Below are 16853 nucleotides of genomic sequence, written 5' to 3'. Positions count from 1 at the left end.
AGGTCCGGGGCGAGAGGCATCTCTCCCCGCCACAGCCTGAGCACCTGTGCGGCACTTAATAGGCTGCTATGCCTCTGCACAGCTTAGAGGAATTTAGCTCCCATCACATCTTCTGTCTGTCCCCTCTTCCGCAGTTCTTTCAGATATAGCAAAAGACAGGCACATCCCTGACAGCAGGAAGAACACTGCCGAATTCCATGTTCCTGATCCAAACCATAGGAGTGCTAAATGTTTCCCAATTAAACTGTTGGAAGAATTATTTTTCTTAAAAGAGCAAATACAATGTATTTTTCCCTAACTCTATTCTTGGAAATGGATGAACCATTTTACCTGAAACTTTCCTAAAACAAATTAGCCAGAGGCAGACATCCAAACATGGATAATTTCAGCCCAAACAGTTTGAATTTGGCAAAGCTCTGAGCAATTGAAAACAGGGTCCTATACTGGGAAGTGCTGTGTAATCTTTGTTATCGATGTTGCAAACTATGCCACCTATAATTAATAATGAGCTTCAACATCCTGTTCTGTGATAAAATCAGCAAGAGGAGGAATTTTCGAAATCCCTGTAAGGATCTCTCAGTTCACCCCACATCATTCTGTAGGAGTCCGCTTCCTCCCACTTCGAAAAGGCCACAGGGGCCCACTGCTGATCCTAGGGGATCCACAGGATGCCAGACATTCACTTGGGACCCTGTTCCTCAGGCCTCCCCTCATCCTGCATTCTTGGTAGTTTTGCTCCACTGGGATTGCACCAGGGAGACTCTTGACTATAACTGGTCTCAAATTCCTTAGGGAGGTGAGGGTTAGAAGATGTGTAGAAAAGATAATAGTGCATGTGATTCTGACAGACAAGGTGCCAGCTCATATCAAGGCCCCTGGGTCTCAAGTGAACACTGACATACATAGGTGGAACCAGTCTGGCTCACATATGTTAGTATTGTTAAAATTGGTATCAAAGTTCTACAAATGCATTTAGACTTTATAGAATGCTTGTAAGTTGATACATACATTAATCTCACTTAAAATATTTGTATCCCATGTTACTAGGTAATATGTAAGTGTTTGCTCTGTAACAGTAAATCACCAGTCAGGAGAGAAGCATTACAAGCGTGAAATACTAATTTGACATAGGTTTTTCTCCCCTGCCCAACAAAAGGCAGCCCATCAACACCAGACAACCCACTGTGGAACAGAGGACAAAAGACTGTTCATTGTTTCTCCCCCACTCCCACCCCCTCATGAAGAAGAGAGGTGCAACTGAATTCCTCCCAACAGCTGAACTTGCATCTTGAAGCAGAAGGGAGGAAGGAATAAAAGGCCCTAACAAAGATTAACTATCTTTGTGTTTCTTGGACTCTGGGGGGCAAGGATTACTAAGCATAAGGAAGAGATCCTCAGTACTTGGCCTGAGTAAACCCTAAAGGACATATAGTGCTAGCTTATTATAGAAGCTTCTATTACCTTTTGAAACTTAAAACTGGAACTCATTTCTGTGTATGTGTTTACTTGCTTTAACCTTGTAAATAACTTATTCCCTTTTCCCCAATTAATAAATCTTTAGACAGTTTATTATAGTATTAGCTGCAAGCATTATATCTGGTGGGAGATCTAAGGTGCAACTGACCTGAGGTAAGTGACTGGCCCTTTGGGAGTGGGAGTTATTGTCAGATGTTCAGCTGCCCGTGTGTTCTCCGTGTGCTGCCCCAGCTCTGCGCAGACAGCTGGCACAACAGACCTTGAGCGAACCGCCCAATGACCATAAAATCTGTTAAGGTGCGAAGGTGATTGTTCAGGTTTATTATCAGCAAAGCATGGTCCTAGCTCCCTGGATCAATGTTTACAATTACACTAGCACATGTATGCCCGTAACAAAGGATGCAGCTCAGTCAGTGGCAGGACTTTCCACTACCCCTTCAGCTGGACAAAGACACTCCCTCTGAGATACATCTTTATACACCAATACAAACAAGTTACGTATCACCCTTGACGTATCAGGGTACTACCCTCGGACATATTAGGGTGCCACCCATTGTCTTATATCTGTAGGTAAGATCAAAACATCTCTATCCATCATACTGACATCCTGACCTTATCCTTAAGAGGGCAGCATGTTCCTGTTATCTTTGGGGAATGTGTTTATCGGGGTGTTCTGATACCCCCCTCCTGGAATGTGCTTGCGTAAGTGTTTTGTGCCTAGCATCTCATAGGAATGTGTGTTTTTGCAATATCAATCTTATGCTTGCCAAATTCTGCGAGCAGGGCCTGCCTCTTGCTCACAACTTAACTCAGCTTGATATCAACAAGGTTTTGACTACTTTAGCCCAGGCCTCAGGCCTCTGATACATGGGCTTATGTTTCAGGCCCTCTTCCTACTACAGGAGTAACCTGAATATTGCTGTGATCTTCGGTGTAAGAGACCATCTAACACAAAGGCAAGTTTAGTTGGGTAGCAAGACAGATCGGAATCAGGGCCGGATTTCCAATTAGGCACTATAGGGGCACCTAAAAGTTAAAACTGGGTTAAAAGTAATTTTTTATGGGAAACACAAACGTCAGCTATAGGCAGGGGGGGGACACTGAAGATGCTGTGCCTAGGGACGTGCAAGATGTAAATCCAGCCCTGATCAGACTTCTCCATGTTAAAGCTGTTAATAGTGCTTGAGGAGCTCACACTTGATAACAGATTGGTGAAATCTAAGTACAGAACGCTCAACCAATTTTAGGTTTGTGCCCTGCTTCTTAACAGTCTTAACAGGTTGGTACTCATGCTCCTGAGCCACTACAGGATAGCATGGGACCAGAGTATCCCTCTAGTTTTATCCTGAGCCCAGCATTGCTCCCGTATTAACCAAGCCATAATTATTTCAAAACTCAAAAACTGCACTCCATGAGGCAGTACCGAGAGGGAGAGTGAGCGAGTGTGTGTGTGTAGTTTGAAAGTATTTTTCTATCTAGCATAATTTTAAGAGATTCCATATAAAAAGCTATATTAAAAACATACGTTACAAAATGAAGGAGCACTAAAGTTAAGAAATGCTAGTATTAGTGTTTCCACATAATGCAGGATATGCATTCCACAACTTCCACATAAAGGATATGCATTCTGGTCCAGATTCAGTCAGAACTGTAGAAACTAAATTATACAAACTAAACAATTGTTTCAGTACCTATTTATAGAAAAAAAGGACAATTGCCTGAAAGTATGCAGAAGGTAATGTTAGGCAATTAAATTATGCAACTCAGTGCATTAATAGTGCTAGGTATTTCCATTTTAGATCACTAATTTCCAAAGACTTGGAAGAGCCACATATTCACTAACCCAAACTATTCAATAGCAGTTCAAATCAAAAAGATTTTAATCCTACTTAAAAAAAACAAACCACGCAGAACATTTTTTTCCCTCTCCATTTTTTTAACCCACAGAAATTAAATCAATGCGAATCAAAAAATGACTTTAGTAAAGTACCCCATTATTGCCTTAGGAAAGTTGAATACATTTTTAAAAATCATGTTTTTAGAGTTTTCAAACTTGTATTTCTTTTTGGATGGAAATGTGCAAACATTCTGAAAAAATGCACAGGGTTGCTTACGCAGATTTTACACTTCTGTAACTTTTTCAAATGAAAATTGTCAGGATTCATTTTTGGGAAATAATGTCAAACTTAACATGAAAACCAAAAATTAGCTATTGTTTCTACCTGGTCAGAGTCTAAATTCCTTTGTAGCCCAAGTCACAATAACCAATGCAAGTGATTTTTTTAAAAAGCTTATTTGAGTTCAGTTATTTTAACTTTTAATTTTCTACCAAAGAATATTTTAAGAAATAAAAATATCACAACCAAATTAAGACTAGACTTTTTAAATAAATTTATTACATAAATATTGTTTGCAACTGACACATTTATCTGTTCCCTTTTTCACATCCTTGGCACACAATATAGCTCTTACCATAATATTTACAAAACAGGTGTAAACATCCATGGAAAATAAAATGAAAATAATGAAGTGCTAAGTATGTAAAAGGTCAATAAATAGCAAAATATTGAAGGACAAGTTGTTCATTTGTCTGATATTAAAGATTCAGCTATTACATGGGTAAAAAAATAGTCCCCTTAAAAAAAAAAAAAAAAGGTTAAAACTTGATTCTTGATTCCCATTTTCCACTACTGTTGCATTTTAACAAATAAACTATACTATTCTTTTACTAAGTCCAAATCTTAAATGATAGTTACTCAACGCAATTTCATTACTTTAGGCATCAGCTGTTCTGGTTCACATAAGGAAGGTTATACATCTATGCTTACAAGTTAGTGATTTTGAAATATGCAGTTTTGAAATCCAGACATTTCCCATTTTTTCAGTTCCCAATCACCCTTCCAATATGGCACTGAAGACCCCTAATGGGCATTAGTATAGAGTCTGTTCTTCATGAAGACGACATTAGACAGATGTTGCCTGATACCTGGATAATGTTGAATGTGATTAAACCAGCGAGACACATTAAGGTATTTCTCCTTCTCTTGCACTGTAAGCTCAGCCTAAACAAGGGAAGAAATAAAAGATGTTAAATAATCATATCCCTATTAACGCAGAAACATAAATTACAGGAATAAAAAATAGTTTTATAAAGTCAGTTCTTAAATAGGATGAAAAATTATGACAGTCTAGCAGTGCTGTACATTGATTTTATATTTTTTGGTTGTGGACTTTTAAAACCATATGTTAACTTTATGGAAATCTGAAGATTTTCAACTATAATTTGCATAATTCAACATAAAACAGAACTGGAGGCTCAACTGTACGGGATTAAAGGAAAGATTACAAAGCATACAGGCCTGGTTCTTGTTCCAGTACCTCTAGGAAAGTGAAGAAAGGCTGGAATTTAGCATGTTTAGCAAGGGATTACTGTATAGTATCCTTAGGAAAAGTTCTGAAAGACATACAAGTAATCCTCACTGTTGAGCTCTTGTCTAGGAAGCTGTCTGTTGAACTGCAGTCTTGCATCTCAGGCCAATGCCTAGTTTACATTTTTAAAAAGCAGTACTGAAGAGATGGATGGACTGTTTCCAAGCATATTCAAGACAGAAAGCAATTAAAGGTATGCTTCTAATTTTTTTTTTTTTTTTTACCGTTTGATCTAAGAGTGTCAGCAATAGTTGCTGGGTGTATTTCAACAATGCTGGAAAAATGCATAAATGCAACAATAATTTATTTTCTTTAGATGTACTCAGATTACTAGTATCTAGGACAAGTGGCATCATTCAAATCACGACAACCAAAAGCTATAGATTGAGGATCTGTCCACATTAGAAATATAACCATGAATTAGCAGGGTTGTCTGCCATGGTTAGAGGTGCGAATATGTAGCAATCTGCACCCTGGCACTAGCACCTAGTGCAGCTGTGATGAAGCAGCACAGAACAATGTCCTGGGGAGAGAGTTAGCAAGTAAGAGGGAGCTCAGAATCCACGTGACGGGTAGAGCCCAGCGCAGACACAAAGTTATATCTGCGGGTAGAAACTGGTATCCACTGAATCGCAGGGCTCTCTCGGGAACCGCAGTGGTGAAAGCAGCAGAACATGGGTCTGCCACTCCCAGGACTCAGTGCCCCATGCCGGCAGCTCCTTTTGCGAGGCTGTACAACCCCCAGCCCCATCCTCTGACGCAGCTGTACAGACTCCAGACAGGAGACGCAGTTATGCAGACATCTGTGGGGAAGGGATGGGGCAGTACAGCCACACGGGAGGAACTGCCAGCGCGGGCCCCTGGGAGTGGCAGCTGCACGTTCTGCTCCTTTCACCGCTGCGTTTCCCAGAAGAGCCCTTCAGTTCAGTGATTTCCGATTTGCATCCATGGATATAAATTTGTATCCATGCACGGCTCTACTGACAGGGAACTGGGAAAAAGCTATTGGAGGAGGAGAAGAATGGAGATATGAGCTAGCGGATGAACTGAAGCCCGGGTAAGAGGGGAGGTGATAAAATAAAAGAAGAACAGGAGAATAAAAGTAAGGGATTGGGAAGTGAGAAGGAAAACTGGGAAGTTTTCATGTCAGAACCAGGGGAAAAAAGGATCTGGGTATGTGAGCAGGCAGACACTGTTAGAGAAAGGGAAGTAGAAGGAAATACTCTCTCTGGTACATCTGCAGATTTTATCAAGGGGAAAAAAAACTGAAAGGAAATATAATTGGTGGGGGAAAAAAAGATCAAAAAGCTGTGTTTGATTAAAACAGATCCTGAAAACAGTAAACAAGAAGCCCACCCACAAAAGATCTAAAGCAGGGGTCTCAAACTCCTAGCCCACGGGACATCTGCGGCTGGCGAGCCTCCCCAGTGTGGCCCACAGGACTCCAGCAGTTTTCGGGCTGGGTCTCTCCCTTGGCCCCTCCTGGGCGCTCCTCCCCCAGGGGCCCCGGCAGCGCAACAGAGCAGAGCGGCGTCTGCCTGCTCACTCCAGTGGCTGCCAGCCCCTCCCTGCAGTCCCGGGGCAAGGCTGTGCCTCCGTACTCTGCCCCCACCGCCAATGTGAGGCTGCGGGGGTGGTGCCTGGGGGCAACAGCGCACGGAGGCCCCCCGGCCCACCCCGCCATGGAACCGCAGGTAAGCACCGCACCCCCCTACCCCAGCCCAGAGCCTGCACCCCCTCCCCCTTCCCACACACCCCTCCCGCAGCCCGCACCCCAGACCTCCTCCCCCACCCAAACTCCCTCCCAGAGCCCAACCTCTCACCCCTACTCCCTCCCAGAGCCTGCACCCCAATCCCCTACCCCAGATGACCTCCTCCACCCAAACTCCCTCCTAGAGCCTTAGGCAGAGGGGGCAGAGTTTTGGGGGGCGGGTTCTGGGCAGCATGAGTGACATTATTGGCCCGCTGGGAGGATTTGAGGTCTGGCATTGGCCCTAAGGTAAACTGAGTATGAAACCTCTGATCTAAAGTAGATGAACAGAGCGAATGACTGTTTGAAAATCTATTGAAGGAATTCAGTTCAAAGGTGCCTAATGGACAAGTGAGGGTCACTAGGGCCTGCTTGTGGATAAACTCAGTGAAAACAGGTACAGCCACAGGAACATCAAATCTAAGGAACACTTCAAGTCAAAGAGAAGCAAAGAACAGGACTGCAAGAGTGGAGCTAGACTTACCACCAAGGAAAGGAGAAATTGATTCTTCTCTGAAGTGACACAGTATATTGCTCTCTTTTTCTTAACAACAATGCATTTGGTACTAACTGCACAGTGTGTACAAGCTCACAAAGGTTAATGAGTTGGTAACCTATAGTTTATTATTATAAGTAGCAAGTCATTAGTAAAGTTCTATATTATTTTTGCTCCTGGTAAAATTTTTGGGGTTTCCCTTATAAAGTTCTAAAGATTTAAGATTATCCCTTTTGTCTTGGTTTGCGCTTCTGCCATGCCTTACAATTAGGATAACCTTGCCTAGCCAGGTCACCACATATGCTCTACATTTTTAAAGAGTTTTCAAGTTTTAAAGACCTTAGGGTTATTGGAAGAATCTAGTTGTGAACGTAAATTAACTGGCCATGGGAAGATGAAACTAGAAGGAGCTTCCAGGGGGTAAACAGCCATTATGCTGACTTTATATCCTCCCTCCTTGATGCTCGTGTAGTAGTTGTGAACATGATTTATTTACGATCAGCCCATCAGTAACCATCTTAATAAACAGCTTTAAAAGCTGCCTCAATGTATGTCTGAAGACTGGAGTAGACACACAGCCAATCCAGAAGAAGGACTAGAGAGGTGAGCTTTACTCCACTTTTGCATTCGTTTACATTGCAAAATTCTTGGTTGCAGTCAAGAAATTGGCCCAAGATTCTCAATGAAATCTAATTACCACTACATTTTCTTTGAAGTCAAAGGCATGGGAGACGCACTGAAATTCTGACCGTGAAGAACCAGCAGTACAGTCTATTCTCCTTTCAGCAGGATTAGGATTTCACTACAATCATCCCACTACTATGTTGGGTTTTTTTATTTTTAATTACCCTTCCTAGATCCTCCATTGTCAGCCTAATTTCCAACATGCTTTACAAATGCTCTGTTCCCTCTCCACATCCTTCCATATTAACTGACCTAGTAGTGAGGGACTCAAAAATTGATTAAGCCCAGAAAGGTAGACAGCAATCTACTATGAAGGGACCAAAGATGATCTTCAGTTGAACCTGCCATATCAGACTACATATGCAGGTGCAGATAGAAGCTTGTTTTCTTCTTCCAATCTATGGATAAAAATTAGGTGTGCAAGAATGACATCTATTCATTCTAAAAATCTTTAAAAATATAGTGACCAGAATAATCAGTTCAATTCACTAACTACACATAATGTTTCCTTTGTTTATGGAGTTTTAAAACCACAACATATTGTGATAAACTTTTTTCAACCTGTGTCCAGCAAATTTACGGTAGTTTATTTAACACAAAAATTAAAGTGTTTTTGTGCATTTTCAATTGAATTTCCATCCAAAAAGCACTTTATACAAATCAAAAGTAACAAATTAGTCATCTCGTAAATAAAGAATGTTTCATTCACCATTTTCTAACATAATAGAAAATTGAAAATTAAGTATGTGAATAAATGTAGATTAAGCTATATAACTGCTAACAAATGTTTATTGAGCTAGTGTATCCTCCTGGTTAGCAAACAAAAAGACAATTTTAGTATGAAGGCCATACTTTAATTGCAAAACAACATGTTTTAATGGTTACCAACCAATAAAAAAAAAATAAAAAAAAATAATATCAACCTCTCTCAAGAAGATAACTAAAAAATATAATTAAAGTTGATGATTTAAATCAATCCATGCTGGTCAGAGCAAATGTGAGTATTGTGCTAGAAGAATGTTCCAGCAGGATACTACTGTATCCAAAGATATGCCCTCACAGCATCTGAAGACTGATTGTTCCAAGTTTAGTTTGGAGCTGGAAGCCACACAGAAGATATGTCAGCTCCAACTTGCTGGATAATAGGAGCAAAGAGGGGAAAAGATGGAATAATTCTAAATATTTTCAGTAGCTAGAGTCTCAAGCTGAGCTTCATCTTGTAATAGTCAACTTTTGGGACTGCAAGAGTTGGCTGTAACAGGCATAGAACTGGAGTAAGAGATGCAAAGATAAGAGGGCATGGCGATAATAAGATTGAATGGGGTGGGATAGGAGTGGGGAAGAAGAGCAGAAAAAAAGAGAACATTTCCTCTTCATAATATTGATTTAGCAGAGCTGCCTTTGCTGAATTATTGTAACTAAACTGAGCCAAGCAAATCTAAGAGCCCAATAGTCCTTTCAGCAGCTTGAAAACAAGTAGATTTTGCAGCATCACTTACAGCAGACACCACACATCCCTAGATAAAGGAACTCACGTGCCAGAATGCAAACATATTACTGACACTATATTTCTGCAAAAAATTCAGAAATTCAAACTATAATCTCCTTTTCTGGTCCATTCCACTTTTGTTGAAACTTAATAAGCAAGCTTGCCTCCTACTGGTGCAGAAAGGTGAAGTCATATTTCTACCCTCTGCATACTGCAACTGACATCACTGATAGAAGTACACAAACACTTAAATCAGAACCCATTTTTTCTGTTGCACTAGAAACACAATTAAATCAGCATTATCCAAGTAGAAAGGAACAAAATTGGTAGGAGAAAAATTTCAGCTTTTTAGAGACCTGACAAACCAAAAAGTGAAAGCTATTAAAAGCAGCACAGAATAGTCTTTTAATTAAAATACCCTGTAAAACTGCCTGAAGTTCCCATATATTGGGCACTCAATGACATGCATAGAAAAGACACCTCAGATCACGTATAAAAATGTCCTAAATATTTACTGTAGTTTGACACTGGTACCCAATATAAAGCAGCAGCGCAATTTACAAAGCAATGAAGAGTATGGCAAGAGCAATGTGTATACTCTGAGGCCTTACAAAATTCAGTATTTAAAATATAAAACATGCTAAAAATACTAGAACATTCTGGAGCAAACTATGGTATTTTAGTAGCAGCACTGCAGTTAAATAGGTCCTTTTTTGGTAAAAACCTATTTTTAATGGGGAAGACACTGGGCCATAAAATATGGAATTACACTGAAATTTAGCAGACAAAGGGCCCAAGATTCCTCTCACACTAGTAGCTCCCAGACTTCAATAGTTATTTCTGATTTACAAAAGTGAAAAAGCAGAAGGATTCGTTCTACTAGGGGCTGTTTAGCAGAGTGAAAAAACAGAGGGCAAAAATATCTATTCTGAAAACAAAACCTCTTGGGGAAAACAAAAGGGCACGATATTTTACCTTATTTACATAATGTACTCTGCTGGTGCAGTATATTAAAAAAGCACTTTGTAGCATGCTCTAGTTTTTACTCAGATCGTAACTTTTAGGTTAATTGTTTAGAGATCATCTCCATGGCATTTTTACAACATTTTGTTATAGATGGATATTTTCTGTTCTTCCTCATTAAATTAGATAATTCCCCCAAGTTAAGAAAAGCTGCTGTTCTGCTATTAAAATAATTATCTGCTATTAAAGCAATTTTAATAGCAAACAAACAGCCACTTAATTTAAAGATTTTTTTAAAGGAGGAAAATCTTTGATATTTCTATGCAGAGGTGATGAAGGCTCACCAAAGTAGTCATTATACAATGAGCCTAGAACGGAGTTTCTAAAAGGACTATACATTGCATTCTTCAAAAGGTATATAATTTCCAATGGCACAGTGGTTACAAAGTCTCACCATCTAAATTCTGTGGGCAAGAGTCTCATCAAGTTGTTTAATGTACCAAACCCATGAGAATAAGGGTATCATGAGAGCTCAAACACTTGTACAAATTGAAAAGTGCTTAGAAAAAACATGGAGGGAAGGGGAGGGCAGGAGGGGAGAAACAGTAATAGCGACTGGATAGTATCTCACGGATGACTTGATAAGACACCTGACAAATTTAGCAATACTTTGATTAAAAAAAATGTGATATCGACTTCAAGTCAGATCCTGCGGCAAAGTCAGCAAGACTGTGCTTCATAGAGAGCCACTACATGCAATAGTAAGGATTTATAGGCTCTGACCCCTAGCTTTAAATAGTATTAGTTATAAGAGACTACAGAAGTAAAGGAAAAATGGTAACTCTTTGTTATGGGTGCTTTATCTCTTTTTCTATTTTAATTAAAAAAGTCAGAGTCATCATAGGCAAAGCCATGGCGATCAGTAAAACATCCCAAGAATCATTAACATTGTTTTGTACCCACAAATAACATTTATTTCCCATTTTGTGTAAATAGATGTTAAAGAGTATTAGCAAATAATTTCAGCTCAGTATTAAGACAACATGGAAGTTTATTAATGGACATTAACCAAAATATTACTGGATTAGGAACATAATGCTGCTGGATAAGTAGTTCAAATATTAGTGAACTTGAATTGGGAACTGATTTTTCCTTTTCATACTAAGTTTTTCAGCCAGTTTTAAGTTGGGAACCTGCATGTGAGCAGAAGGCCACCTTCCCAGGTTATTAGATAGAATTCATATTAGAATAATTTATTTATTTGATCTTAACTTGTTTATTTGATATGAACTTGATAGTCTGATTGAAGCTTTTATAGTTTTATTTTTGGTTAGACAGAAAATTCTATGTTAAGTTCAGAGGTCGTTTATTGTGTGGTGTATTTTCTTATTTTTAACGTTATGGGTGATTAATACAGTGCATAAACTGGGAGAGTAATCTTAAGTCTATTTCTTTATCTCTGGCAACAACACTGAGATGTTAAATAAAACTAATCAGACTTTTTACTGATTAGTCCCCAAATGTCCTCATACAGCATAAGCACAGTTCTAACTTACAGTGTACAAATATAAACGTTGTTTCCATATCAGAGACAATTTTAGTAAAACTAAACTAATAACCCACGGAGGAATTAAAGTTCTTCCTGAAAGCTTGACTGTCCTTTTTGTCCCCTAGCAGTACTGCTAAATTTCTGTTTTCTCTGGAACCCATGATTTAACTTGTCAGCTCTACTCTATTTTTCACCATATTCATCTACCCCCACAAAATGTACTCAAGAAAATGTCTAACGACATGGAACTCATCACTCCTATGTCAAAAATGTAGTCATACATAGGTTTGGAAGAGGCTTCTTGGCTCATATAGTGAGGTGATATCAAACACTTCACATGGTATATTTATGTAGCCTATTTTATAAACTCAGATTCTGCAGAACCCAAGATTTTATTTATAGGTCAGTTTCTAAACTTCCTGGTTGCAAAGATAATTTGTAACACGTGAAATCAACGGGAAAAAGATGTTGTATAGTTTTCACTAGTTTGCTAACCGCCTGAAAATGATGCGAACACCACTTTCTTCATTCACCTCATTGTAGTGTTACCACTACAATAGTTTGAACACTAATATGAAACTGTTTAATTACTGACTGTTAGCAAATAGGGAGATGGAAGGAATTGGAAGTTATTGCCCACAGGGAATAGAAAAGTGAAGGAAAAAAAGGAAAAACAAAACAGGCACATGGAAAGGGAAGAGATACTGAGAAGGGAGAATAATGAAGCAAAAGCAAAAAGAGTTGAAGCATCAACAGTGCTAAAAACAAGCACATTTTCCCAATGAATGAGGCTGAATGCAACAAAAAGTGTTTTTAGTTTTCCTTATTTATTAAAAAGTTTGATTTCTTCACAATGGTCATACTCTGTCCTTGATCTTTGTACTAACCTACCACTGACAGTGGGAGATCAAGTGTTTACTGGTAGTATGTAATCTGAGGCAGTACTGTGTAATCTGATTCTTTTAACAAATTTCTGGGTGGAGGGAGGGAGAAGGGCAACTCCTTTGTCCTCCTCCCATCCTTATTCCTGCAGCCAAGATTAAAGGGAAAGAGCTGGGAACTGTTCTCTCTTTGGGGGGAGAGGAGGAAGGGCATGCAGATCAGCTACCTTCCCAACAGGAAGAAGGGGCTGGAAATGGGAAGAAAGAAAATCTTCAAAATTGCTCACAGGATACTAGCCAATACAGATCCCAAAAGGTGGCCCACAAGACAGGTCCCAGGAGCAGTACTGCATTAAGAAGCCCAGCACCTACCTCCCTGAAGTTTGAGTAGGGCAATGTCATTACAGGTACTCTCCCACTTCAAATAACAAACACCTCCCCCCACATAAAGTTTTAAAGTTCTTATCTGTCATTTTAAATTTAAGTACTGACATATAGCTATGTCCGTAATGCTACAATATTCAAAACAATTTGTTCTTGTTGCACCTAGATTTCCTCCCTATTTGTATCAGGTCTGGGATAACTACTCCACTATTTGCACTTTCTACCTTTTGAGACAGGAAATATTTTCCATGAAATTTAAAAACATTTTTAGACATCAATATTATTCTACATACTTTTCCCAACCAATAAATGGATGGTTGAAGTTACAGTCCAGGAGAACCAACTCATTTGTTTTTACCATATGTTCTATTTCCTTAAGCAATAACTTGTATCTTTTCCTCTTGATTAAATGGTCAACTCTGGAGCAAACTCTGAATTATATATGCTTGATTTTCTTCATCTAATTTTTAACTGTACTATCTCACTTGTATTCTTATATCTGCTATTACTTTTATAGGCAGTACATAAATTCTTAATATGATACATAAAAGGTAACCAATCGTAATGACATAATCATACAATAGAATATTCTATGAGATCACCTTTTTCACACAGTTAATTCCAAATCAACTGATTATCTACACTAATATTTTTATAAAATCATCCAATCCCTTTCATTTGCTTGCCTAATCCTTTTATTTTCATTCCTGGACATTTCTCCAGATTGCAATTAAATTTACTCTGAATCAGGACAAGATTTTTTTCTAAAAGCAGCACATTTTATAGTGGTACTGGCTAATCTAGCTTGTTGAACTATCCCTTTTCCTCATGTTTTTTGTGAAAATAATTATCTGTACTTTCTACTTTAGAACTTTGACTAATCCGATCCAGATTTTTTCCCAGGAAGCTAGAACCCATTTTCTGTACCAACATTAATTCTTTATAGCATAAGAAGTATAAAAAACCACCACCTCAGACACTGATTTACCTCCATGATACTACTCCTTCCTTCCTGTCACTACCAGAAGGATCTTGTTCTTGCCCTATTAATATCTTCATGCCTTCTGACTCTGAAGTGAGCTACAACTCTTCCTAACATTGTACTTCTAGCTACATAACATGACCTAACCAAAACAAAAAACAAAAAAAAACAAAAAAAAGGGGGGGGGGGTTCTCGCCTGCATTTCATGGACTCTGTGCAACAATTCTTGCTTCTTGTAAGCAGCAGTTCTCCATCCTAAATTCATTGTTTTGTTTATCATAATGTATTATCAAGTCTTATCAAATCCTGAAGCCTCAGCACCCTTTTCTTCAATAAATAAATAAATAAATCTTGTCACCACCACCTTTCTACATCCTTCTAGCATTTAGCTTATCTTCACCTGCACCTTCTCAGATCAGGTAACATTTCACCAACGTTATCAAGATCAAGGTTTTGTCTTAATTTTTTGTCACTAAGTTCTTCCAGTTTTATCCATTTGTTTCCTCCTCCAATTCTGTGAATGGTAATGGTACACACTTTTGCCACCAAGCTAGAATAGTCAGGGAATAAAAGTCACATATAGTGTCCTTATATCACATTATATAAAGGACAGTTTTAAATCTATTTATCCAAAAACTACAGATATGACACTCCCTTTGCCCATTCCACAGCTAAATACTACTTTAAACAGAGGGCCACATTTAAAGGTAAATTAAATCTGAAACACTTCCACAAAACTCTGCCCTTTTATGAATGTTAATTACAGAATGGAAAAAGTAGTATTTCTACTTAGCTAGCAATCTTCTAAAACAAGAAATGTTTATTACTCACATGCATTAATGATTATGATGGTTATAATAGAAAAGTAATTAAATATTACTTACTATGATGTGATGTAGCCCATAATACATTAAAATATCTGCTAAGGTAAAGTTGTTTCTGGCAAGGTAGACTTTGTCTTCAAGGTATAAGTTAAGATCCTAAAAGAAAATAAAAGAATTACAAAGTCAATACAATACCAGTTGGACAGAACATTCATGCAATTAATGATATACCCTCCTAAGAATTAGAATTCTTGAAAAATTACCTCTTAAGTCAATTTGTATCAGTAATAAATTGTTAGCTAATCACAATAGCTGAGAATAATTAAGACCATTTCAAACAGAAAAGACTTTAAGAAGAACTGAAGTTGAAAAGCAATTCAGTGAAGCCCAGCTAACCCCAAAAATAAATTAAAAAAACCTTAAAAAAACCTCTAAATGACAGTCTGTAAAAGTACAGTTAAAGGATCCAGCTAGTTCCCCCACAGAATATAATCCTTCTTATTACTAATAACTCACTCCACTTGCATCATCCATCCAATTTTAACTTTCTTTGTTCTGTAATGGAAATATGTCACTGGCTGTATATTTTAATTGATTTTATAGCTATTGTTTGTAAGATGTGCAAAGACTGTGAAAGAAATAGCTCCGAAGTACAATCAATCATGTAAGAATTCTGTAAATTCTCAAAGTCATGTATTGGTATAGAAGAATATTTTAAGATTATAATTTGGAATTCTTAATCCACCTATTTATTATTAAATGAACTGATTACTTGATGTAGGTTTATGGAACTACTGATAGATAGATATATCTATATATACAGAGAGAGAGAGAGAGACCTTGTTATGTTTTTAACTTTACAAATACATTGAGTAGGCTCTTTGCAGTGAGTAATGAATAATATGGCAATGTAGAAATGGCTGGATCCTTTAAAGTTCATTTACAGACTAACATTTGGGTTTATTTTAAAGGTGCAAAAATTTTGTAAAGACAATATAGGTTTTTTTGGATGTATGTTAGACTCCACTGAAACACACCTTCAAATTTAATTCAGTTTTTTTTTGTTTGGGAATCTCCCAGATTATTAATGATTGTTAACATTTTAAATGGAGTTGATACACAGAATCCATAACAGGAGAGCTCTGCTCCAATATTTTATGAAGCTCACAAAAGTGTTTCCCCTCTCCCACAGATTTTAGCAAGTCCATATGAGGGGTTGTGAGAATGGGTACTGAGTGGGAGAGTTATACCTGGTTGAGATTTGGGGATAGTGAATAAAGGATGGGGAAATTTATTCACAGTGAAAAAAAGTTCTATATCTAGAGAATTCTAAGTATCCAAAGCTTAATACACATAAAACACCTTGTTTTTCTTTGTCCTTTTCCATATCTCCCAGCGCCCTGCACCTCACCCCTTTCATGCCTCTCTTGTATCCCATCCTGTTCTCTGCATTCTTCCCATGTCTCACCAGTCTTCTGCTCCCCTCCAAGGCTCCTATCCTCCCCTGTATCCAATTTCCCACCCCACTAAACAAGACAAGAAAAGCAAAATAGCAAACAAGAGATGGGTCAGGAGTGGAGGAACAAACTGAACAATCTTTAAAATACTATGTGTCTCTTCTAAACACTATAGTAAAATGCTCAGTTTTGCAGTTCCTCTTGAGTCTGGTAGCTTTCTGATCTTATTCCTCTGCTAGGTTGAGGCAGGGAGAGAGTGAAGGCGTGTACACTTCTTCCTCTCCTCAATATATTTCTTTCAGTCTTCCTGTGCCACCTCCCTCTAGACCTACTCTAAAGAGAAAATTCAAGACCCCATACTCTCATTCTAAGATAGGCAGGATGTTCACCCAATCACTTACTTATTACACATTTTTTCAATATCCTGGGTACCCACCTCACCAAAAACAGGAAGGCTCTTCTCCTTTATAAAGCCAACAAAACAACAAC

General features: G+C 38.3%; 1 protein-coding gene across 1 annotated transcript in view; it reads right to left on the bottom strand.

Annotated features, from left to right (window-relative positions):
* Positions 1-3850: 3850 nt before the first annotated feature.
* Positions 3851-16853, bottom strand: part of EEF1E1 (eukaryotic translation elongation factor 1 epsilon 1) — a 30762-nt gene continuing 17759 nt past the window's right edge. Inside the window, exons 3-4 of the mRNA XM_048839811.2 lie at positions 14968-15063; positions 3851-4538 (exon numbers count right to left, since the gene is read on the bottom strand). Of these exons, the coding sequence (XP_048695768.1) occupies positions 4398-4538; positions 14968-15063 (237 nt within the window). The 3' untranslated portion in view covers positions 3851-4397. The remainder of the gene's footprint in view (positions 4539-14967; positions 15064-16853) is intronic.

This window comes from Caretta caretta, chromosome 2 (assembly GCF_965140235.1).
Source record: "Caretta caretta isolate rCarCar2 chromosome 2, rCarCar1.hap1, whole genome shotgun sequence".
Classification (NCBI taxonomy): domain Eukaryota; kingdom Metazoa; phylum Chordata; order Testudines; family Cheloniidae; genus Caretta; species Caretta caretta.
The sequence above is the reverse complement of the archived record's forward strand: the minus strand, read 5'-3'. Positions and strand labels throughout refer to the sequence as shown.